This window comes from Dermacentor albipictus, chromosome 5, assembly GCF_038994185.2.
Source record: "Dermacentor albipictus isolate Rhodes 1998 colony chromosome 5, USDA_Dalb.pri_finalv2, whole genome shotgun sequence".
NCBI lineage: Eukaryota > Metazoa > Arthropoda > Arachnida > Ixodida > Ixodidae > Dermacentor > Dermacentor albipictus.
In genome coordinates this window covers 79,875,386-79,900,368 of record NC_091825.1, presented here as the reverse complement: position 1 = coordinate 79,900,368, position 24,983 = coordinate 79,875,386, and the positions used below count along the sequence as shown (strand labels likewise).

The window sequence follows — 24,983 nt, the reverse complement described above, 5'->3', positions numbered from 1 at the left end:
TTTTACTTACATGCTTACGCCTTACCGTAATATTCCTTTGTGTACTTAGTATGAGAGGTCTCATCGCAGTGATTTCATTTTGGAAGCTCTTTCTGTATACTGTTTGGTTTCACCTAATCTGTTGAATAAATTTCATTTCTAAGCACTACAGTCTTCAAGGACCGCAGCAGAGGAACAGTATGCAATTTCAGCACAATAAAGTTCAACGGTCCACTGAAAGACACGATAGCAAGGTACAGTAATGGCGTGCATTCGACTGGTTCTTCCGGCGCTCTGACAAGCTTCATAACAGTGTGAAGTCACGTAGAAATTGGGGTTGCCAACTATCGAGTAGACGAAGTCGAGACGGGTGGGAGGGGAGTCAAGTTTCAGGAGGGGTCTGGAAACGACCGACCCTGTCAATGCCAGGAGCCGCCAGTCTACGCGTGCAAAAAAGTTGAAGACATGTTTTTAACCCTACCGGGCGGCGATTTTCAATAAGAAAGGTTCAGTCTAGTTGCCCAACTATCACGACTACCAATACGGAGAGGACTTTGAGCGGTTATAAAGCCTGCATCAGAACTAGAACGACGACAAAAGCGAGAGCACCTTTATGTTTAAAACAATATAGCAGAACACAGAAAAAGAATACTGCGTAAGTTAGTTGTCAAGCAAAATGTGCTTTATTCATTGTTAGCCAGTAGAAAAAAAGTAAAAGTCTGGAAATTTGGCTGTCTCGACTTGCTGCAGTCGGGACATACTTGTTGAGGTCGGGACAGGGGACTTTTGCTCAAAAGTCAGGACGCTAAACTCGGGACGATCGGCACGCCTAGTACAGATTGGTGCAAGGGAAAACTTACCAAGCCCGATACGTTGAGCAGCTGCCAGAGCAATCGGAGCAGCCACTCGATCGACTGCGGAATTCGAAGTAGAGAGCGCTCCGAGTTGAAGCACAGCACTCTGCATGGACCGGGCGAATCTGTTCCGAGCACTCGAAAGCGACCTGCCAAATGAAAATTTTGGAAACTCACCTGCACCGTAACGGGCGTTCTGCACGGCCGATCAGGCGCCTGCGATCACGCGACGCTTATGCACTCGTCGAAATGTATCGCGTGAGGCGATGCGGGTGCCGATGCGGGCTTGTTCTTATTTTTCTTGCCCGGCGCGAAGACGCTCGAGTCCTTCCCACTGCCAGATTCCCAGCTGGTGCCCACGGAAAGAGCTTTAATACAGGCTACGGCCATGCTCCTGGACAAATGACCTGCGCGTCAACCTACTTGTGTCGTGCACAACATACCACTATGCTATAGCGGTGTTTTTTATGGCCCGTCATAAGGTCGCCTGCGGGCTTGCCCCCTATTATGGAAATATTTCGTGAACATCAGAGAGGCAGATTTACCCTTCTGAATCCATCGTCATTCAAAAATAATTCTCTTCTCTCTCCATTAAAAATACAAAATAAATGTAGCATATTGGCACAGCGTGTCTTTTGTAGGTTCAGCTAAACGTTATCGGCAAAGTATGCATAGTTGTTGGCATATTTGAAGAGCAGGTTGTATGAAATTTATGAGCCTGATTAATTCAAGTCTGCTGCTCTAGAGCAGGTGCTGTCAGTCTTGAACGGTTGACTATGATTGCCTGTAAGCTTGTCTCCATCTGAAAAAAAAATAACGAACCCGCCTTTGATGTAATACGACGCCAACTTCAACCTACGGTTGAAATGCCAGACGATAGCAATCTACTTATTTGATAAGGAATTTTTTAACTTCATAAATGGGCAGTTCTTTTACTGTCAGATTTCAAAAATTCTGGCATTATTATATATTTTTCACCAAATTTAGTTTGATTTGCGTTTGTTTATGTTGGGATCTTGTCATTCATACACATTAATGCACCACAGTCGTGTTTCTTTTGATTCTATAACCTACCTATCTTCCGTAGTGGTTAATTTTATTACATTTATTTTGTCCCTGTTTTGATTCGAAAGCGTCAAGTGTCTCATTGTGCGAAAAATCCCCCGTCTGTCATCTGTAGCCGAGAAACGACACCTAAGCTCCCATTGGCTACAACGCCACGGCACCAGCGCGCCTCTACGGAGCAGAGCGGCCAAAGGGAAGATATCCTGCCGTGCTCGCGCGTGGGGCGTTACGTGAAGGGGGAGGGCATAGCCGCGACGCCACGTCATCCTCGCTCTCGGCCCCAGCGCCCTTCCGCGGACCAGAGGCAGAGTGGGCAAAAAGGAGCATCCGCTGCAGCAGTATCGCGCAGGCGTTGCGTGAAAGGAGAGCGCGTCGCCGCGTCAGTGGCATGTGGCGTTGGCACGGCAGACTGCTGCTGCATGCTGGCTCGGGAAGCACGCACCCCTATGGTATACTACTCGCAGCGCAAAACTCTAAGAACGGCTCAGCGCCGTTCTATTGGAAATGAATGCTTTCGAATTCACAATTCATAAAGAAGGGCTTAGGTGTCCTCATATTTTTTTTTTCACATTACCTTCCTTGGGCTCGACGGAATTTGCCCAACGCTTTAGCAGCTCGCTAAACGACTTCATGATTATTGTGAAACTTGCTCGTCGAGACACTGCTGCACCGCAGCTATGACCTCAAAGTGACTAGGATTTTCTTTCCCTTTTAAACTCTATTTCATGTTTGGAAGCAATAATAATTGTCACGTGGAGTAAGATTCGATGAGTAAAGTGGACGGTAGATGTATTTAAATCCTAGTATGCTCAAAAAGAACAGAACAATTGCTTTTGCAGGCTTTTGTGCAGGGGCATTGTCCTGCAGAAAGAGAACACATTTCTGCAATCTCCCTCTTCATTTGTTCTTTAAAATCATCTTTAATTGGAAAAGTACGTCGTATTAGTACTCTGCATTCACTGTACGAATCTTCTAGACATGTTCGTTCAGTAATAGCATCTCTTCTTTAGCCTTCCGAAAATTGTATCTATAATCTTCCCAGCGGATATCTGGGCCCTGATTTTCTTTGGTCGCAGATAACCCGAATGCCGGCACTGCAGAGGCTACTGTGCAATTTCAATATCATGATGATGCAATTGCGTTTGCTCAGCAGTTGCCAAAACGGTCCAGGAAGTCGTCGCTACATCGCTGGAAATGCTCCAAAGTAAGCTTTGATGCTTCCGAAACCCGATGTGGCATTTCATCGGCGTTCACACATTTGGGCACCCATTTCGTCAACAGCTCTTTCATTGACAACTCTGAACGACTTTCCCACCCCCGCACCCGGGGCTGAGCCGAGCGGAAGCGGTGCTGTTCAGACTATTGCAAACTGGTTCTTTACCCACCCCAGTGTTAATGACTCATCTATACCCTAAATTATATGTGATTGATGTGTGCCGGGTGTGCCAGCGGGAGAGGGCCACCCTGACGCACATCCTATGGGATTGCCCCAAGTTCCCCAATGAGGCTTCGACAAGTACAACGATTCCGCCGTGACTCGTGGCTGCGGCGGAATACTACGACCACGAAAGCCAAACCTGGGCCGTCCAGCAGGTCTCGGCGGCTCTTGAAAGACAAAGGCCGAGCGAAACCGACGGAACGTTGCCCCTCAGGGCGACCGACCGCGGGAGTAACACGCGCTGGAGTTGAGTAGAGACCACCCGCTGAGAAGACGTCAGGGCCCACGTCACGGCGCCATTTAGTCATGGTGTCGTTCTGCAGGCGACTACATGAAGTTGTCTCTCTCTCTCTCTAGTGATTTATGCTTGCGACTCATTCCTTGGATATCCTTGGTATCTCAGCTTTAAACTGTCCCCGAGCGTCAGGTTGTTGAAGAAGAAGACGAAACTTTAATAAAGAATAGTCCGGCAGTTCTTGCCGTGGAGGCCTCAGGCGAAGGCTCAAAGTCCTTGGACTCGAGCGGCATCTTCGGCTTGCCGAATGGCCCAGAGCTGGTCTGCCAGCTCCGAACTTATGATAGCCGCCTCCCAGCGGCGGCGACGCCTTCGCAGAAGGTCCCCGGCGGCCCCCGCATCCGGGGCGGCGTCGGGAAGAAGCGAGCTCGAGCCTTCTCCGACCCTGGCAACGGCCGCGATTATGGACGCGTCGCCAACGGAGCTGGTTTGATTACCGTTGTTGCCGGCACACTCCCAGAGCATGTGTCGCAGCGTCGCTCTCTGTCCGCATGTTTTACATGCGTCTGTTAAATATAAACGCGGATAGCAGTGGTGTAAGATAGCGGGGCTAGGGTAGGTGTGTGTCTGGAGCAAGCGTATAGTTACGGCCTCGTTCCTGTTCAATTTATCGTGCGGTGGCGGGAATGTGCGTCGTTCGAGTCTGTAGTTTTGGGTGAAGTCTCTGAACGTGGTTAGGCGATCGCCCCACGCCCAGTGTGTTTCTTGCTGTTGTGTTTCAGTTGTAGTGTCCCGATCCGGCAGATGCGATGCCCCGCTCTTGGGGGCGGAGGCGGCCACATAATCAGCGGCGGCTCGGCGTGTGAGACCTCGAGCCGTGGCGTGGGCCTCCTCGTTGCCCGCGAGCGGAACATCGGTATGTGCCGGGGTCCAGAGGAGGAAGACCGTAGAATTTGGGGGTTGCGAGGGCGATGACGAGTCGCCGTCGTCAGAAATTTGCCGCGGATTGCCGCCTGCGAGTCGCAGATCACGATCGCAGCGTTCGGCACCGCGACTTGTGCTAGGGCTATCGCGGCTTCTTCGGCCGCCTCCGTGTGTCCCGTGGTCACCGTGGCGCTCGCGAGGCACTTACCCGAGTGGTCTACAACCGCTATCGCGGTTGACACGCTATCGGTTGTTGACACGATAAATAATTTCAGGAGCTGAAGCCGTCGAACGCCTCACGGATCTTGCTGCACCTTCGGTGCCACATACGCCCCGCTCAAGTTGTGCTCAATAATTCTTAACGGTGGAGTACGACAGGCACTTGTCGCCAAGAGTTTCGCTTGCGTTTTCATAAATCTCCCTTGGAGTCTTCTTTTGGAAGAAAAATCGGCGGATCTCACGTACTGTGGGCATCGATTTGAACGAAGCTTTTTATAGTGTTTGCTCTGATTGACGATAACTAGCATTGACGTTGCCGGAAAATGTGTAATTTCTTCAGTGTTTAGTCCCATACTAGAGTGGTGAGTTGATGTTACACGTTAACTTGCGTGTGCCACTGCTGCTTGTCTGCATAGTCCACAGAACACATAGGAAAACGTGTTTGTTTAAGGCGTTGTTGTGCGTCATTGTTAATAATGCCTGAGAGGACTGAGTGTTATCATTGATTCATATGGCACATCACATCGTGACAGAAGCGTTAACCTTGAATTGAATTATGGGGCTGTACGTCATTCAGTTAACATGGTTGTGTGTATACATTGTACACGTACATTCGTGGTCTGCACCACGTTTCGCTGCGTAGCGCAGACGCTCCTCTTCCACGCGACGCTTCTTTCGGGCCTGGGTGTCCTCGACGCTGATCGCACGCTTTGAAGCCATTTTGCTGGCGCGTGTTTTGCATACATGGTCAGTTCACTGCTGAGGTGCCAGCTCCAATCGCTCTGTCCAGGCTATGGACGATTGCAATGTTTACACAACCACAGCCTAGCACGCGAGCTCCACAGCCCAAAGCCTGTACTTTATTGCAATAGTAATTTTATGGATTTCCAGGCGCATTTATGCCGTCGGCATCGCCGTGTGGTTTCATATAAAGTCCAAGGGCGATAAAATCGTCGCCACGCGCCGTATGCTGTATGTGCGAGTAAATGTGTGTGAGAGTGAACCGGCAATAGCGGCTCAATCTCGCACACGCAACGTAGGAAAGCGGTGAGGTAGCGCGCACCTTCCGTCGCGCGCAAGTCTTCAGGAAGGGGGGGGGGGCGGTAGGGAGTGCGGCCCGGACGGCCGTGCGCGCCAAGTGTGGCCGCTGTATCTTTAAAGCCATCTGCGAAGGATACAGAGTCAGCGCTGCGCTGTGTTTTCGCGGCTCAGTTCACGTTGATGCGAGCGGCAGCATGCAAGGTGAATTCTCTCGCTACTGCTGGTGCATTTCCTCGCTGCGACGTTTTGACAGCCAGTTTCCGTGCTCATCGAGTGAGATGTGTTCATGTTTGCTTGTGCGCGCGTGGCACCATGCTTGTTAACTTAGTACGCCTATGTTTGCAAGATTATACGGCCGGTAACACTACTATCCTTACTTCGTATAGCTGTCGACTAATTTGCTATCGCAATTGATGCTTCGCCTTTCGGAGGAAACTGCAATTTTATGTCGCATACGAAAGCAAGCATAGCACGCGCGATACGCACAGACTGCAACGCTGCCACGGCGACGCCGGCCGGGAGGCACGGAGGCGAGCGCCATCTGGTAGTGTTGCAAGAAACCCCGCAGCGGGCGCGACCAAGACCTAGGGTGCCTCGATGTCCGCCTCCGCGGGGGCGCTGGCATCGAGGCAGCCTACCATGAATGAATGGATGGATGTTTTGAGCAAAATGATATATAGGTGGGCTAGTTGGTAGTGCAATGTTATAAAAGCCTAGAGCGCTAAAACCGCAGGACGTAGAAGAAGAAACACACATCACATGCGCTCGAGGGTGTGTGTTTGTTTTTCCACGTCCTGTGTGTTTTTAGCGCTATAAGTTTTTATAACAATGATAAGAGCGTCTCCATTGGAACGGGACGGTGGGTTGCGCCACCAAGCTCTTATTATATTTCCCAATGTCCTACCAATGTTAAAAAAGAAAATAGAGAAAAGAAAAAAACCACGAACAATTCCCATAACCAACTATCTGAACCCCTACTGGGAACTTTGTTTTTGTACGTGTCCGTTGTTTGTCGTTTCTCTACTTTTCTTCCACCAATCTTTCAATCACCTCTTACTAATCTCTAGTGCGGACATGTTTACTTGCCCCTCTTCTCGCTGAACCCAAGGCCTTGAAGGAGGCCAGAGGTGCCTAAACCGACCACTGGGCAGATATTTTCACACCCTAAAAAAAAAAAAATTGCCCTAGCATTACCGCAGCAAGTACATGCTTCTTCTTCCTTCTTATATCTCGCTTGATAAGTGCATGTTCTAAGGCATCCTGGTGCGGCTTGCACGTATAGTTAATAGCGAAAATAACAATAAATTTAAGGACGGGTTCTAGTGCTGACTAGGAGATGTCTAAAAGAACGTTTAAGAATGCGTTCTTAAATTCTTTATTATTTTCGTTATTACACGTTCGTGCAAGCCGCCCCAGATCTCGCTTAGAAAAGTAATGAGCTTCCGTTTAACTTATCATAAATTGTTTCCTTCCTGATATTGTTTTTTCCTCTTGAGTAGTTACTCATGGCCGGTTTCTTTTCCATTGCCGCCACCCATGAGATTATGGAGAGGAAACATATACAGGTTCCTTGAAAGAAAAGCTTCTCAGTTGAAGAAAAATTCGTCCTGCTCCGGGACTCGGACCCGGGACCATCACCTTTCCGGAGCAGCCGCTCTACCATCTGAGCTAACCAGGCGGCTAGCGGATGGCAGGCGAAGTCGACTTTCATCAACCACTCAGTAGTAAAAGCCAGAGTTTGACGTAATAGTTCTGCGGAAACCCGCAAGGTGGGGAGAAGTAATAAAGGTTCACTGATAATTGTTTTAGCGAGTTTCCTTTGTAGAACTTAACTACGTTTGGTTAGATGTCTCATTTTCCCTTTATTACCATAACACTTAATTTGTTAACTCTAAGTTTCAGACCTAAATTCTCTCCTTTATGTCCACAGATATTAGCTCGACGTTGAGATATCCCTTTTCTTGTTAGCTAGCAACACACTGTCGTCCGCATAAAACAAATCTGGAAGCCGCTGCTTAACTATTGTACCCGCCAGTTTGTATGAGAGAATAAACCCGATATTACTTTCCTCTAGCGCTCTTTCCATTTATGGTGTTCACCATAAATAGTAGTGGGGATAAAGGGCTCCCATGCCTCAGTCCCTTGTTAATATCAACTTTCTCCTCGCTCCTCATCCCTTCTTATTCAATGCAAGCGGTATTTTGTATGTAAATTTCTCTCAAAAGCTGTGTACAATCGTCGCCTCAGCCTTCCCATTCGAGAATATCCCACAAAATATCGTGGTATGCGTTTTCATACGCTCCTGTAAGGTCTAAAAAAGGCACATATGACGGTCTCCTTTTCTCCCTAGATATTTCAGTACACTGAGTAAGGACAAATACGTTATCATCCAAACGCCTACTGTTATGATTGGGGGCTCAATCCCATCGCTCGCAACCCATTGTCAAGATTGGAGTCCGGCATGAATTCGAAGGTAGCTGGCCCATGCTGTCCTCCAACTTATCCACGCTGAGGACGTTGATGAAGGGAAGGACTGCTTCTCATCGAGAACGAGGAATAAGGGCTTATTTACAGTATTTACATGCAGTTCATCAGTCTAGCATGACTTCGAGAGAAAGCACGTCAGTCTAACACGACTGCTTGAGAGAGTGTCTCAGTCTAATATGACTGCTTAAGAAAGTGTCCTGAGCATCCGCACAACAGACGTTTATAAACACTCGGTCCTCCTCCCGATTCCAAGGTGGCGGAAACGTTCGTCCAGTCATCGTAAACACGCCGCCTCTCCGCGGGATGGTTTACACACTCACACGCACACACACACACACATGTGCACGGCCCGGAGCCGACGTCAGAGGGGCTTCGTAGAACTCGGAGCCGACCCGCGCAGTGCGCCCGGGTAGCCTTTGTCTTGCGTCATGGTCGGCGCGTGGGAAAGGGTGTCCGACGACGTTCCCGCGGCAACTCCCCCACTCATAGCAGATCAGGTCCGCGTTGGGGAGTTCGGTAACAATAGTTGGCCCACCGAACTCATTCAGTCACAACGGCGACGAGGCTAGAGCGTAACGGTGGCGTTCCTTGCAAGTTGACGCCACCGTCGTCGCAACTGGCTAGCAATACTTGCACCTCAGCTGGGCCGTTCTTAACACTGCCTATTCTGAAGCCATTCTGAAGTTTTGCCAAAATGCCATTATTCTTTCCCCGTGCTTGCAGCTTTAATTTAATTGCCTGCATTGCTAACCTGCATATTACCGATGTAATGATCAACGGTCAATATGATTGTTTTTCTCTATACCGTTATAAATTAAATTCATTCTATTTTATCGCCAACTGTCTGGCATTCGTCTATCTTTTAAAGTTTTTCTACTGGTTTCAACAGAAATTCCTTACATTTTGGTCCTAGTTCATTATAAGCCTAACGGGAAACTCGTCAAGTCCTGTGGCTGTGGGCTTAGAAATTTCGCTTTGGCTTTCTTCCACTTAAAATTTGTCTGCACAAGCTCCTTTTCCGTCTGGATCTCTTTGTTCTCTTTTTTCCCTCGAATACCTCGCCATTGCCTTGGAAATATTCTGCTGTTGTTTATCCGATCTAATTTAATGCTGCGTCCCCTTCCAGTATGTTTCCATTGTCGTCTACGGTATTGTTCTAGACTTCCTGCCTAATTAGTTTGTGGTGGTGGTAACAACTTTATTGACAATCCGGCAAATTCGTGGCCTGGGCCTAAGCCGGCCCCGAGGAGGTCCGGGGATCCTGTCTCCTCGTCGCTTCACGGGCTTGCTGGATGGCCCATAGTTGATTTTGGAGGTTTGAGCTGCGCAACGCGGCCGTCCATCGCGCGGCAGCTTCATCTGGGGAAACTACATTTTCTCTGCATATAACCTCACATTCCCAGAGAATGTGTCGAAGATATGCGTGAGCCCTGCCACATAGTTTGCAGTTATCGTCTGAGTAGGTGTCTGGATATATGCTCCTGAGATGGACGGGGTTGGGGAAGGTCTTGGTTTGTAACGGCCTCCAGTCTACCGCTTGGGCCCTGCCGAGTTTGGGGTTAGGAGGTGGATAAACACGCCTGGAGTGTTGATAAAATTTTGTGATATCACAGTACCTGTTCATTCAGTCCCTCTCTGTCCGTGCCTCGGTTGGATTTCCAACCCCAAGAGAGGATCCTTCTACGCGGGCGCGGAATGTGAGACCTCGCGCTACGCGGTGGACCTCCTCATTGAGGTTTGGTATAGGGATGGCGGGGGACGTGTGAGCCGGGAACCATACAAAGTGTCTTGGCTAGGGCTATCGCCACCTCTTCGGCTACCTCGGGGTTATTGCCCCGTATACTACAAGGACTGACCAATTGTTTGTCGGTATTGAAGACTGCCACTGCGAAAGCACGTCGATCCTCATTTTCTGCATCGTCTACAAACAGCGCTTCCTTGTCCTTACCGAAGCCCTGTAGTAAAGCCTTGGCTCCACTCTCTCTTCGACCTTGATTGAATTCGGGGTCCATGTTCTTGGGCAGATTAACCACCTGCAGCCTTTCCCTGATCGCGCTTGGAAGTGATGTCTTGTCGCCGTGCTGCTTGTGATAACTTATCCCGAGTTTGTCCAGGATGCTACTGCCCGTTCGTATTTTTGCTAGTCTCTCGAGTTGCGAGATTTTGTGTGCCTCAATGAACCCTTCGAGCGTGTTGTGGACGACCAGTTGTAGCAGAAGTTCCGTGTTTGTGCTGTCTGGAAGGCGTAGTGCCATCTTGTGTGTTCTTCTAATGAGCGTGTTGAGTTTGGCATGTTCGGCCGCGTACCAGTTGTGGTAGGCGGCCACATAGGTAATGTGGCTAATAACGAAGGAGTGCATAAGTCTGACGATGCTGGCCTCCCTCATACCCTGATGTTTCTTGGTGATTCTTCTGATGAGCCTCATGGTGTACGTGATCTAAGTCTCCAAATGCCTGGCCGCTTCTCCGTTGGTGCCGTTCGATTCTATGAAGAGTCTGAGCACCTTAATCTGCTTCACCCTGTGGCTCCAAAATATTCTAAGTGTGGCCTTCCCTTTCTCGCGTATTTTGACAACCAACGTTCACTTTCACCTTTTATTTTTGCTTGAACCACTATTTGAACCATAGGTTTTTTCCCCGGTATATTTCCCATTGTCTGGCTACTTCATCCTGCAGCGACTGCGCTTTCTTTGCCCGCCTGTGCCCTCTAGATGCTTTCTGTCGTTCGGCGATCGCTTCTGGTATCTCCCTGTTCCACCAGTTTTTCGGTTTCTTTTTTCGTTTCCAAGGAACATGTTGCTTCTCTTTCCATATTTCTATCATTATTACACTTAGAAGCCCACTATGTTCCCACTCTTTGCTTGGTCATTTGCCACGCCCTTCCTCGACTCTTGTGATTAAATTTTTTATGTGTTCAGAGCTCAAATTTGAACCGGCCATTTTACGCTCCTTGCTTTGTTTCCGAACTACATATCCCATTTTCAAAATGATGCCTGTATGGTCACTTCCTATGCTGTTATACCCTTCCTAGTCAATGACCATTTCTCTCAACTTATCATGAATTCTTTCTGTCATCAGACAGTAATAAATGGTCGATTGCCGATTTCCTACTTCCCACGTGGCCTGCCAGTCACTTTGGCGATCTATTCATGATAAAGAGGTTACCTTGCTCCCAGATATCTAGCCCTGACTTCCCGTTGTTGTCGGTATAGCCATATAGATACTGTATGTGGGCATTCATGTCACCTAATAAGACAATTTGGGCATCATTCTCTAACCCCTTGATATCAGCATTTAGGCATTCGACTACCTCTTCATTCTTCTCTCTGTGATTATTTCCAGTCCGCGAATACGTTACGCTCAACCAAGCTATACTTGGCTCAGTTATACCAAGTTATATATAACCAAAGATACTCTTGGCATTTTGAATTTACTCTTTTCCATTTGGCTTCCTGATGGATGAGCATTCCGACTCCACCTCCTTTCTTTCGATTTATTTCTGTGGCACCCTTCCCAAACATAATTATCAATCACTGGCGGCTCTTCCGAGTCTCTAAGGTGCGTTCCTGTAACCGCATGCCCCCCTATCTGTTCTCTATTTAACTACTCCTCATTCTCTACCGAATCTCTCTTTTTCTTGCGCCTTGCATGTTTATGCAGCCTATTGCATGGCGAGCTCTCTTTCTTGCTTTACTCCTTTTTCTGTTATTGATGGCTATACTATTCTGAGGTTCCCCTAGGGGACGTTCTTCATTTACCTATACTGGCCTCCTGAGCGTTTGTGGGCCTCCCCAAAAAAGCAACCGCGCGACCACCAAGTCGCCAGCCCACTTCTCGTCCAAGCCTGTGATTGAAGTGGATTCTGTCTCGTTGGAAACCACCACACCTTTTCACTTCCCTGTTTACTTCTACAACCTCGAAACCTTTCTTTTGGCTCATTGTTCATATAGCCTCATTAGTAGCCACAACGGCGCTTTGTACGTTACTGTCACGTACAAGCGCCTCTGGCACTGTGCACAAACCGAGCTCCACCTGAGGGGACAGCTCGCGCAAGTCGTCTGCTCCCTTCACCAAGCGCTGGGCTAGTCCTGTCCCTTTTCTGTTTAGCGCGTCATTTAGCCCACATGCTACTCCGCAAGGTTGTGTACGCGGGCGTTTTCCGCGAGCTTCGCTTTAGCTCGCTCCATGGCAGCGCCCAATGCCCGCCCTACAAATGTCCATACCACCACTCTTCTATTGCATTCCACCCTCTCCACAATTGCTTCTGAGCACCTAGCCAAGTTTGAGCCGCCGGCAATAATCATCCTTTCACTATATCCTACTGCCGAGGTCTTTCCCTGCTCCCCTTGGTTTCCCTTAGCATGGATGGTTGGATAGATGGATGGATGGTCGCTATGAGCGTCCCCTTTGGAACGAGGCGAGCCGCCAGGAGGCGAGTGCCCCCTGGTGGTGCTGCAAGAAACTCGGTGGCACGTGCGGCAAGACCATCATAGCAGCAGCGCCCTGAAACTCTGGAGAAGAGGCAAAGAAAGCTTCGGTTTAAAGAAACTTCATGGCAGCTTCCAGTGATTGATCAGATTGCACGCGTGCACGCACGCATGGCGGTTCATCACTTTGGCTTTTGATTCTAGATTGCCGCGTCATCTGAAGACATTTGAAATGTACATTTTTCATTTTGCGCTCCCGGTGACGATATGTTAATTTTTATTGCATTCCACAATGCTGTTACTGACAGAGTTACTAGTGCCACTCCTCCTCATACTGCCGACATGTTTTGAGAGTGCGCAAAATAAAGAAAATGAAAAAGCTACTTTCGGTTGTTCATGCAAGAATGTATGCGAGAACGTAAATACTGGTGCGATAGTCAACAGCAGCTGTGTGGCTTCTTTATGCTTCTGCATGCATGGAAAAACTAAATATGTTTCCTGCTGCTGTAAAGTAAAATGCTTAGGGGAGAGAAGATTGGAAGTTAGTCGTTAGGAAACGTACTCACGAAAAAATCCGCAGACTGTCGTTAAAGAGAATAAGCGGAGGCACGCAAAAAAAAACTTTAATGCTGTAGAAAAAAAAATAAAGCCAGGGGAGGGGTGCGTGCGAGTGACCATACGCTCCACAAAATTGCGAAGGTACCCGCGGGGAGTTCAAGCGGCCCAGCGATGATGCTCAGATGTTGATGACACGACTCAGCTTCTGAATCCTGTTGAGGAGGATGTCTCCTTGCTTTATGCAGGCCTGCAAAATAAAGGTGATAATTTGTCACTCGTACCTTCATGGTGGCTTTGACGGTGCAGTCGAGGTTCTGTTAACGCTACCTAGACTGCACATGGAAGTGCGGCTTACAAGTCGTCCTATTATGGACGAACGCATGGTTCATAAAGTTCATACGTAAGGCCGGAATATTGCTAGAACTGAGTAACGCACATTTGCTTTGTTTATAGCCACTTTGGTAATTCTTGTGACGAAACTTCTACGCGGAAGCTTGGTATTCCGCACAAAGTATCCGCAACGTGGCGCAGCGTCGTTTAGGGGGCACTCAGTCATCGACTGGGAAAGGGAACCTTAAATGCACATTCCTGAGAGTCGTAGCCTTTCCTACATCAGCGTTTTGAGAACGCAAAGTAATCAATCTTCTCTAAACCACGCTGCGGCACATCCGGGCTACTTTGGGCGGCATACCAAATTATTCCCTTGAATTTTGATGACATGTTACCATTAACTACAGAGGAAACACTGGGGCGCTGGGAGATGGAAGTTCAAGACGACGACCAAAACGGGAACATGGTGAAAGCAGGAGCCAACGTTTCGACAAGAGGACTTGCCTTTTTCAAAGTGACATATGGTTTCCTAGGTATAGTATATATACGTATAATTATTCTAAAGGGCACAGGTGTCGCCCCCCCCTCACCTTAGCTCCTCTCTCCTTTAAAGGAACCATACTTATATATACTATACTAAGGAAAGCCTATGTCGCCTTGAAAAAAAAAATCCACTTGTCGAAACGTTGGCTCCTGCTTTCGCCGTGTTCTCGTTTTGCTCGTCGTATTAACTGCAGACGCACATGTTTTGCTACCCTGAGTCTAATTGATGTTGTGCTTGAGAAAAACTCGAGTTGTTCACGTTGAGTAAGCAGTCGCACCTGGTACTGGTAGTTCTTGCTGTCGGGCCGCATAGTCTCGACTACTCCGCCCACTTTGTCGATCTTGCAGTGAAGACGTCCAGCCGCGATGAAGCGCGCCAGCTCCCTGCGTAAAGACAAGGTGTTATTGTTAGTGGCTATGCACCAGCTAGTGCATAGCCATTTCATCTTATAACGAAGTTTCATTTTGTGCCAACCTAGTTTTGAAAGAAGGGCTGTTACTTACACCATCTTACGTTCTTAAGTTTTTGTTGTCAGGAATCGTAGCAGTGCACATTTCAATAGCTTCATTTTCAGAAGTAGCAGCGAATTGGAGCCACTTTCCCGCTTCCATCGCTGACAAAATTAGTACTTGTCTGTGCTTGGCTAAAAGTACAGAGAAGCGCTTTTGTTCGGGTTCAGCTTCTTGCTTCAACATGCTTCGTGAATTGCGCTGTAGATGGCGTATTCTTGGCATAATGAGCAAGATGAAATTAGATAATGAGATAATGAGTTGCACTGAAATGAAGCAGTGCATTGAAATTCACGCCGCAGACTTGAGCAAGGCGAAAATACTCAATAAAAAGACACAAAGAACACTGTGACACAAAGGTAATACCGACAGACACAAACAGGGTGTAAAACGACCCCCTGCGTTTTTTTTTCCTAAAAACAAACATATCGCCTCTTGGAATCTTCTTCCCACATATGTCTACTTTAACAGCCACGCATGCGACTAAGATTTGCTTTTATATTAAATCTTTATTTGTTACGAGTGGTCTGAGTACCCTGCTGCTATAGCCTACACATTGAATAAATGGTAAATATTTCGTTTTAACCATGCCATCTTAAAAAAATCATGCACTCGTTCGGCGACAAAACTACAGAAGTCTTCTTTCCTTGAGCACTGCGCTTTCTGCGTACCTAATTGTGCAGCACAGGGCATATCGCCAAAATTTTCTTTAATAACTTACGTATTTCCTGCCAATGCTATGGTGCACTCAATACTAACAAAACTAAGATAGACTGGATATGTATCTGTTCTTTTTTGCTACAGTGTGGTGTGAAATTGCTTTCCTTGTCTGAAAAAAAATTCAAACCCTGGCACTTCTCGGTAGACCATCCAGCAAGCTGATTAGAGAACCCGGTCCAAGTTATAACGAGGATAATTTTAAATCCGTATGCAATGGATTGCTAATGCATGGCGCACTTTAGGACACGGTGAAAGACACTCACTGGTCAATGAAGGATACGGTGACCCCGAAGGTGTCCGCCATGTACTGCAGCGTCAGGCTGCGGTAGGACTCGAGCAGCTGGGAGTAGGCCAGGATGCGCATTTCACGCACGTAGTAGCGCACGTGAGGAGCCCAGATGCGGTCGCGCTGGAGCAGGCGCTCGACGTGTGCTGTGACGGATACAGAAGGACATCGACCACACCCACGCCGTCGGGTTTCACTTAGGCAAAACAGGAAATACCTCAAAACGCTTCGTGAAAGTGCCCGAAAATAACGCAGCGATGACATCGTCGTTCATGTGTTTAGGAGCACGACATTACAGTTGCGGAATGTTGACATCGGTACTTTTAGACTGCCCCAGCGGATGGAATTGTCAGTATTCACAAAAAACAATTCTGACGCTGAAGCCGTTCGTAAGAGCAGATGCCAGCTGTTCATGTTGGCGGACATATCGTAACCGAAGGTTGCCGGCCAATGGCAAATGTCACTTACGGAGGATAAAGCTTTGTGAATTCGGCCTCAAGTTCACCGTCTTTCCAAAGTGTTCACCTTCATGCACCAGACACGTCTCAATTCTGTTTCCTTGCAATATTCGAAATATTCGAATATTGCAATATTCGAAATACTCGAAAGATCTCCCTGGCGCCTTCAAAGTGTACGCCTCAGCACGCTTCCTATCATGAGCCCTTTCTCTGCTTCAACTCGGCGCGGGGGACATGTTGAGATCTGACGAATGAAACAGACTCGTTTGGTTCATTTCACAACGCATAAAGCACTGTTGGCAGCGGAAGTAAATTCGGTTTGAGCTTTGATTCGCGTTACGTTTCCCCTGCATGGTGCCTTGTCATGCAGAGAAGATGCAGCGCGGAAGGGTGCTAAAAGGTGGAGCGATCACCAGGGAGTATCAGTCTGCCGCGTCCGGACCCTTGATGCAATGGCACAGGTAATGACTGTTGCGAACGGATGACGAAACGGACACGTTCAGCCCGTCTTCTAGTTTTTAACTGCTGTTCACAGTAAAATACTGCATGCGTTTATACTTCGAACGTATACACCTCCGAGCGGGTGGTAAAACTCTATTACAGACCGTATGTTTAGGTACTAAAAATGCTGTTTTAGGCGCCTATGACAGGCACTAAATCTCTAATTTAAGGCATATTTGGCGCTGAATACTGACCTAAAGGTAGGTAGAGGCACAAATAATAACTTCCGCTGTGCAACTGAAGATGAATTATGATCGTAACACGGCCTGGTAAAATCTTGTTTACTGTTGTTCAGATTATTTTCTCTATAAGACGGAATGAGGCAAGCTGCGTAGGTTGCAAGATTTATCCTATATTTAGAGCATCTAAGCAGCACGAGATAAGTGAAAGCAGTGAACAACATGCAGCCTCTCAAGATTTGCGGGTTTCATGTTGTGTATTTTTTCACTGTGTATTGCTTTGTATGCAGAAAAAGGAACTCTCATCATCTACCAAAGTTAGGGGCGTATGCTTGTACTTCGGCAACTTTGGTGACCCAGCGTCCTGTGGAATTCTAGAATGATCACTGCTCAGATTTTTGTCCGAGGCAGATTGCACTTTCCAACTACCTCTATCAGTAACAGGTCCATTGGGGATGATGCGTAACCTTTTCATTAACGTGCAGAATGAGCCCCACATTCCTGGTCAGAGTTCCGCTCGAGCATTGAAATTTCTCGATGATGTCGGCTAAAGACGTTAAATGAGCGCGCAGGTACACTGAATCACCTTCAAGCGTATGTTGTCGCGTATATCGCAGTTCAAGCCCTTGTCACTGTGATGCTCTCGTCTGCTGCAAAGCTGTCAATTACAGCTTTTACACCAGCAAAATGTTTCTGATAATGATCGGCTGTCTCCAGCCAAGTTTTTCAGAGGCTAATATTATTAGAAACAAGATAAGGCTAGGGAAAAAAAACGTATTTTAGGCTCTAAAAAATGCAAGATAAGCACCGACATCGACATAGGCATTTATAGGCAGAATAGAAGTGCCACTAATATGTGTGCAGACCCACAATTAGTGCTTATATGTCAAATAGCCATTATAAAGGCGTAAGTGAAAATATACACTTTGCCAAATTATATTGCGTCCTTACAACGCGCGTTGCAAGCTTCACAAAAACTACTGATGTGTCCTGTGTTGATGTTATGGCGAAGCTTATTGTGATGGTGTATGTGACAATTAGACAATAACTCTACAAAATAGTGAAAAGCTTCAATGAATGTATGAATTAAAGCATCAGTAAGCCAGTGAAGGCCTTTACGAATCATCTTCACCAATAGATAAAAGTGATCATAATAATGGTTGTTCAGCACAAATTATTATACGGACACAAACGAACAAAGTGGGCAAGAATGGGCCCCTCCTTATTTACTCTGCTCTTTCTCGACTAACTAGCGCAACAATCGGTCATCCTGGAGCTAAACGTGACTGCATGAACACTGAGCAACAATTTTTTTTTTGTCATGCGGCATGGGATACAAGCAAGGACGCGGTCATAAATGGCATCCAAGTGCAGGCGCGTGGATGCATAGGAAATCTCTTCACATCGCATTTAAGTCTAGCCGGCGGAGGTAGGAAGCCTACTGCATTGTCTTGCTCGACTATCTGCACTCTCAAGGTTTCCGTTGACGGTATTACCAATGAAACCTGGCTGATTATAACCTACGTCAGCTTTGTGGGATCCTCCCCTAGTGCGTTGGCTTGGACTAGCTGGTACATGTACAACCTCTGAAACAACTTTATTATTCACATTACGACGCAGATCTTTCGGAACTCAACCTGCTTGGCATCTTGATCGTCCTGCTCCTCTCACGTACACGCGTATTGTCCTTTTTTGACCAAAACAATACCTGTAGTATTGCCGGAGACTTCTCTACAAGCTTAAGGCAACACAGTGACATAAAGGAAGCGTAAACAATCCGATAAATTGTCATTATCACTGCTTATATAATTTTGCATCTTCGTATAACACTTGATTGCAAGATAGAGCAATGGCATAACGGAAACCTTACAATGCAAACCATCATCATCCATAACCGATTAAATAACACGCCAGCTCCTCTTTGTTTTCCTAAAGCCCAGCGTTGGGTTACATCAGAAATGAAGGAAGAGGAGCAGTTAATGCAAGCGAATAGATGAAGGTGCTCACCGAGTTTTCTGAAGAAGATCGCATAGCGGCACTTGTACAGAGAGAAGACGTACTCGCTAATGTCCGGTATGCCGTGCATCACTTCGAGGATCTCGGGTCCTTTGACAACCTTTACGGGAGAAAGCAGAAGGACGAAAATGGAGCATCTGCTTAGCGCATCCTCATGGAGCGGTTGATTACTCATTATTTCAGTTTAAACAGCGCCCTAAAATAAGATAGGGACGTTCACAAAATAAGCACAGGCGCGAACCGCTTCGTATTTGACCTCAATTTGTGTCTTCGTTAACGCTTAAAGTGTTACATGCGTATTTTTAACAAAGACAAGGGAATCATTGAGTCTATAAATTAGAGTACACGACAGAAAGGCCTAACAACAATACTTCTGAAGGCTATAGGACATCTGCTGTGCTAATGCGTTTTGTCCGGCTCAGAACTGTGCGGCTGGAATTGCTTGAAACTTCGAACACAGTAGTCTTGGCTCAGTAAAGCAATGATCAGGATGATGATAGGATGATCCGTGATGGAATTCACTGTGAAATAAATTCTAATATACAAGTAAGAGTCTTGGTTGAGCACAGTAATGATGATAATCTGATGATTGCTAATGGCATCCCCTTTAAATGAGCGTGGCTACAAATAGCCTTTTAGCTTGCGTTAGCCAACCATGTGTTCGTACATCGATGCAATCTAGCATTCCGCTTATCTCTACTTTATATTGTAAAGTTAGCTATGACTCTGCCGATATGATTTTCATTGCTTCCTTGATTTTTATTCCATCACTACTCTAACCAATCTTCTTTTACTCAACTTCATTGCTGGACGTGTATATCAACTTTTAACTCTAGTGCTTCCGGTAAGCGTACACCCCTTTCGTAGTTGTGTTTGTATTATTATATTCGCATTCCGTTACAACGTACTCAGTCATCTCTCGGGAATTTTCTGCAGCAAACACAGGGTTCGCGCTATTGCAAATATTTGTTCCTATATGTTCGCAGTGCGCCGCGTTGTGGTAATGCGACTAAGCGGCTTGAAATGACAGGAATTTCCTCGTATATGCACTTACATTTCAACCACTAGAAATGATTATTTTCCAAAAGAGATTGCGCTCGATAAAACATGCAAAAGGAAATCCCATAGCTCAAGGCGACCTCGTAGTTGGGAGTGAAAAATTAGAAGTTAATGGAGCAACAGGGATATTACTGTTAGGTTAGTAAACCAGTGGCAATAAGCTGGTAGAAAATATGCTGAGCAACAACGCCAAATTTCTATTAGAAGCGATGCTGCTTTTGTAAAGGAACCAAACAATGCAGTAAGTTCTAAGCTAATAGATTAGTTATTATGAAATGATATTCATGTGAAATGGGCTGCTCTTCCATAGACAATTTTTTGGCAACAAGTAGTTTTTATTCAAGGCAAGTTTAGTGTTATGAAGTTTTAAGTAATTTTATAGCTACATGATAATTAGCCAAATCAGTATTTGAAATGATATGATAATCTACGGATGAGGCAAAGTGTTTCTCGTTGAGAAATAAAGAGTTCCCCACGAATGTTTTCTGATACGACTGTCCCTTAAGCACCGCGGGACTCGACAAACGTGAGACAAAGTTCGGTTGGCATTTGTTCGCTAGCAGTCAACGCTTTCCTTCCGTTGCGCATGTGGTACATTTATGCTCTCAAACGCCGGAAATATATTTTTTTCAAGAAGTACGAAGCGCGACTGCAGCATTCGGTCGCAGCTCGTACCTTGTCGAGGAGCTCGACGCGCGGCAGAGAGATCATGCAAGCGATGACCGTGTAGGTGACGAAGCACTGGTAGTCCATCAGCTCGTAGCAGGTGAAGGTGGACACCGTACTCAGGAACAGCTTGGCGGTCTTCTTGAAGTCCCGCACCGCTATGCAGTACAGTCCCTGGTACACTTTGAGCCGGTTCCTCCGGTCCCAGTCGCCGCGCAGTTCGATCAGACTGCAAGAACGCGTGAAAGATAGCACATGACCGTAGAGAAAGGTTTAGCTCTGGAGCTGCTGTCTAAATATGTGGATTTGTAGCTTGGCATGCAACAAAACAACTTTATGAGATTTGTTTCGCACTGTCGTGAAGATATTTGTGAGTCAGGCATGCAGTTTTCTTTTACTGAAGTGTGCCAATAAGTGAAAATTAGACAGAAAGATAAATTGTCATATCGGGCTCTACTCTGAACTATGAATCTGCCTCCCCCCCCCCCCCCAAAAAAAAGAAAAAATATATATATGTACTGTGAACTCAACCGAATGCCTAAACTACGCAACTATATAGTGGGTCAAGCTAAAATTATGTGAAAAAAAAATCGTGCGTCCAAGCGAACACGCACAGTGTTGCGATGTAGCGTGCGGCCAACCAGTGGAGTGCTCATATATGAACTGACCTCTTGGCCCTGTCGATGTTGCGGGTGATAAGGTCATGGTCCATGTAGAAGAGTCCCAAACGGATCAGGTGGAACAGCAGGTCCAGCCGATGACCGAGGGCCACCGTCTTCTCGTACGTCTTGTTCAGTTGTGCCAGAGCTGCCGCCTATCGGCATAAAGACAAGAAATCGTAGCTTCGTCCCAGACTGGGAAAAGAGTATGCGTCACATGACCCTTGAACAAGCCGAACAAGAAGTTAGTGGACCGTAGTATCGTACAAACTGAGAGCGACGGTTGGGTTTACGCGTGCACTACTGTACATTAGCTTCTTCTATCCTAGTATACTATGATAGTTACTAGTAGTATACTAGCACCTGCCTACTACCACTAGGAACTTTCCGGCTACATTTCCGGCGTCATCATAGGTCATCGCCGTAGGAGCTACCCATTTTGATAATTATCATGCGGTCTTGACAACGGGCTAAAAGAAACGTTTTATGAGAGGTTGCTGAAAGGAAGGCCAGCAGTACCTACATCATTCACAGAAAAAAAATTCAGCTATTCACCATGAGGCAGTTTTTTGGTGGACAGATTAGTGAATCCCATCTTCACTGCTATCAAAGATCCATGTAGATACCTTAGATGCGGACATGAGCACTAGTAGGGTGGCACCATGTTGTGATACTGAGTTCGACTAGACAACACGAAACAAACAAAGACGTTCCTAACCCGTTGTAGTTCAACGAAGAGTCACCACATATGGATGCCAGCGCTGATGCAGGTCGCAGGCTCCGGCCTTCCTTAAACTGCAATCCCATACAACGTTCTAGAATAATGATACGGAACGGTAAAGCTTACAACCTTGTTGAAAAAGCTGACCGAAAGCAAAATGGCAGTAAGACAATATCTGTTAGAACAAAAACACAAAACACAGATCTCTTTCAATTACACTCGTTATGTAAGTGTGCAGCCGCCTAATACGCTGCTTCTCGTCTTTTTTTTGTCTTCTCAACAAGCTTGCCATCCCGTTTCATACCTTGTCACCGATGCGGCTCAGGTATTCCGCCTTGGCCAAGTGGGCCTCGCGAACCTCCGTCTCGCTCAAGTTCTTCTCGGCGTCCTCGATGGCCGCGTCAAGGCGCACCAGCTCGGCCGCGTTGGCCGCCCTCATCTTGCTCGCCAGGCCTTGGTCGAGAGTCCAGCCCAGTTCGGCGCACGTCTCCTCGTAGAAGGGTGCCATGTCTACAGTGAACCGTGCATGACAGAACCCGCAAAAAATGCTTGCAGTGGTAGAGGATTCAATTCCGGCACACCTAACTGCTGCATCTAGTTCTGGAAGCGTCTACGACTCATTGTGGCTATAGTCACAGTCATATGAAGCAAACAGACTTGAAGCTAGGGAAGCCATAAATGAAGTGCACTGTTATTAAAACAAAGCTTTCTTTGCCTCTTCTGCCGTCTTTCCGGGGGCTGCTGCTGAAGTCTTGCTCGCACGCACCACTGGGTTTTTTTTTTTGCAACACCACCAGATGGCGCTCGCATCCGTGCATCACGGCCGGTGCCGCCGCGACCGCGTTTCACAGTTTGTGCGTATGGCACGTGCCATGCTATTAGGTGCAAATTTAGGTGCTGGGCAGTGATAGTGCAAACAGTACAATCGTCCAGAGCCTGAAGGGAGTGTTTGATATAGCGCCTCAACAGCGTGCTGACCACGTATGCGGAACACGCGCCAGCAAAATGGCTCCAAAGCGTGCGCTCAGCGTCGAGGGACACCTAGGCCAAAAAGAAGCGTCGCACTGAAGAGGAACGTCTTCGCCACGCAACGAAACGCCTTGCAAGCCGTGATTGTACTTATACAATGTATACCTACAATTATAAAAATTTAATGACGTGCAGCCCCCATAATTAAATTAGAGCTTAACACTTCTGCTACGTCAATCAAAGCAAACAGCGCAGAAAGCTTAGCTTCGCTTACATTGATTCCGACAGTGCGTGGGATCCGCCAATTTCTTTAAAATTCGATATGTAGAAAAAATTTGAGGAAACTTACGCACTTATGAGTTGTGAATTCGAAAGCATTAATGTACATACAAACTGAACGCCGCTGTGGGGCCCTTCGCGTTACGAACTCGTTGTGGGAAGCGAGCGCATTGAGACGCTTGGCGTATTTTGATTTGGCATTAACGGGTCGCAGTTAGAATGCAGGCGAGAGCTTGCGTTCTGACTTGTGAGAGCGAGGACGACGTGGCGCCAACACCTCAATTCATTAAAAATTGCAAAACGCTACTAGGGCTCACAATCTGAAAGGGACGTGCACTGGTGCCGGCGCCAGTGCTCTTTGCGGATACGCTATGACAGTCCCATCTCGTGCAGTGTCGAGGTGCGACGCCTGCAAAGCCCCCTGGTGGAGCGCATGGCGCAAGCTTTCGCAGACGCGTGGTAGCTGTCAGGCCGCTAATCTCTGAGCCCAGCAAATGTTGCCTTGCGTGCTGCTTCGCACTAACAAGTCGCACAAAACAGTCCAAGGATTTCAAGCAAAACACTTAGCATTGCAACTACTGCTGTGAATTCTTCGCCTCTTCGGGGGAAATTGCAAATTCTACCACAATTCTACTAAAATCTACTACACCTTAAAGTGTGCTCACAGAGGAAAGCAAGGATATAGTTGTGCCCAATAACATTAAATTAAAAACAGAGCCAATTGGCTCCTTCTCGCTCATTTTAGTAGTGCTCTGCAGCAAAACGCCATGTTTTACTCAGACAGAAAGACGACGACAAGTCCGAACGGGCCCGCAACAGTATAACGCTTACTTTGGTCGGTGATGGCTGTCATGAGATCTTGCTTCAGCTTGTCGTCATTAGGCTCGTGGCGGGACAGCAGAAACTTCATCTGGGCCAACTCGAGGTTGGGATTCTTCTCCAGGCTCTCTTCTGCAAGATTTTCTAGCGGCATGGTGAAGGAAGACTGGTTCCTAACGCGACAAAAATAATAAAGCGCCGCTAATGCTTCCGACTCCTCGTCGTTGTCTTCTTCTTGCCCTGGTAGAACAGGCGCGTGCTCACGGACGTCGAATTGCGGCGCATCGCCGGCACGAGCCAATAATGTCAGGGCTCGCGCAACCCAAACCTCGAGCCCGTGCTTTGGCTGGTGTTCTGTACTGAAAGCGCCGATTTGATAGCGACCAATGATGACGATGCCGGTTTTGAAGCAAAGCTTTCTTTACCGAGTCAACCAGGGCGTCTGGGGGCGAGCAGCAGGGTTTGCTTTATTGCGACAGCAATACAGGGGCCCTCCAGGCGCATTCACGGCATCGTCATTGGCCTCACGTAGTCGGGCTGTCCTGGCATCGGCGTCGGGTGCGCGGCTCCCACCAGCGGAGCGTTAAGCGTCCAGAAACGCAGAGTGCGTTTGTCTGCAAACAGCGACCAGGCCAAGTGGATGAACCATCGTGCTGTGCTGAGTTGGCTCTATACATAGAGTTTCCTACAATAATTACTAGAGGGAAGTCTGGCGCTGCAGTCATTGTACCACCATAGGAATGATGGGAATTGCATGGATTTGTTTGGTTTTGTGCTTGTGTATTCAGACGTTCTTGTGGCTTTGTATATTACGCTATATAAATCTTATTGGCGTAAGTTTCAGCGCAATCTATACTCTTCGAAGTGCAGAAGGCACCGCGAACACGCAGTTAATTGCAACGATTGAGCTTGTCCAGGTGGCCAAATCGAGAGAGAGAGAGAGAAGAAACATTTTTATTGGGTGAATGCAGCTTTGGAGAGGCGTCCTCATTCCAAAATGCCTTGAGCTAGGGCCGCGTCCTGGGCCCTCGCAATCAGCCG

General features: G+C 47.3%; 2 protein-coding genes across 2 annotated transcripts in view; both read right to left on the bottom strand.

Annotated features, from left to right (window-relative positions):
* Positions 1–946, bottom strand: part of LOC135910777 (sphingomyelin phosphodiesterase-like) — a 58,621-nt gene extending 57,675 nt beyond the window's left edge. Inside the window, exon 1 of the mRNA XM_070538478.1 lies at positions 840–946. The gene's annotated coding sequence lies outside the window, so the exon portion shown is untranslated. The remainder of the gene's footprint in view (positions 1–839) is intronic.
* A 12,329-nt stretch (positions 947–13,275) lies between these two features.
* On the bottom strand, positions 13,276–24,208 carry LOC135910805 (26S proteasome non-ATPase regulatory subunit 6-like). Its single transcript, XM_065442911.2, has 8 exons — positions 23,955–24,208; positions 22,180–22,385; positions 21,164–21,309; positions 20,505–20,724; positions 18,762–18,870; positions 15,594–15,762; positions 14,379–14,484; positions 13,276–13,474 (listed from the first exon to the last, which is right to left on the bottom strand). Exons 1-8 carry the CDS (start codon positions 24,094–24,096, stop codon positions 13,406–13,408), a joined length of 1,167 nt encoding a protein of 388 aa, XP_065298983.1. The 5' UTR covers positions 24,097–24,208; the 3' UTR covers positions 13,276–13,405.
* Between the last annotated feature and the right edge of the window lie 775 nt (positions 24,209–24,983).

What these genes read in the sequence shown, in the direction of transcription:
- LOC135910805 (XM_065442911.2), bottom strand. Translation starts at nt 24,096, where the DNA reads ATGCCGCTAGAAAATCTTGCAGAAGAGAGCCTGGAGAAGAATCCCAAC. An exon ending in AACATCGACAGGGCCAAGAG is followed by an intron (nt 20,725 to 21,163) that starts GTCAGTTCATAT and finishes GCGTTCTTGCAG; the next exon opens with TCTGATCGAACTGCGCGGCG. An exon ending in GCAAGAACTACCAGTACCAG is followed by an intron (nt 13,475 to 14,378) that starts GTGCGACTGCTT and finishes TTTATTTTGCAG; the next exon opens with GCCTGCATAAAGCAAGGAGA.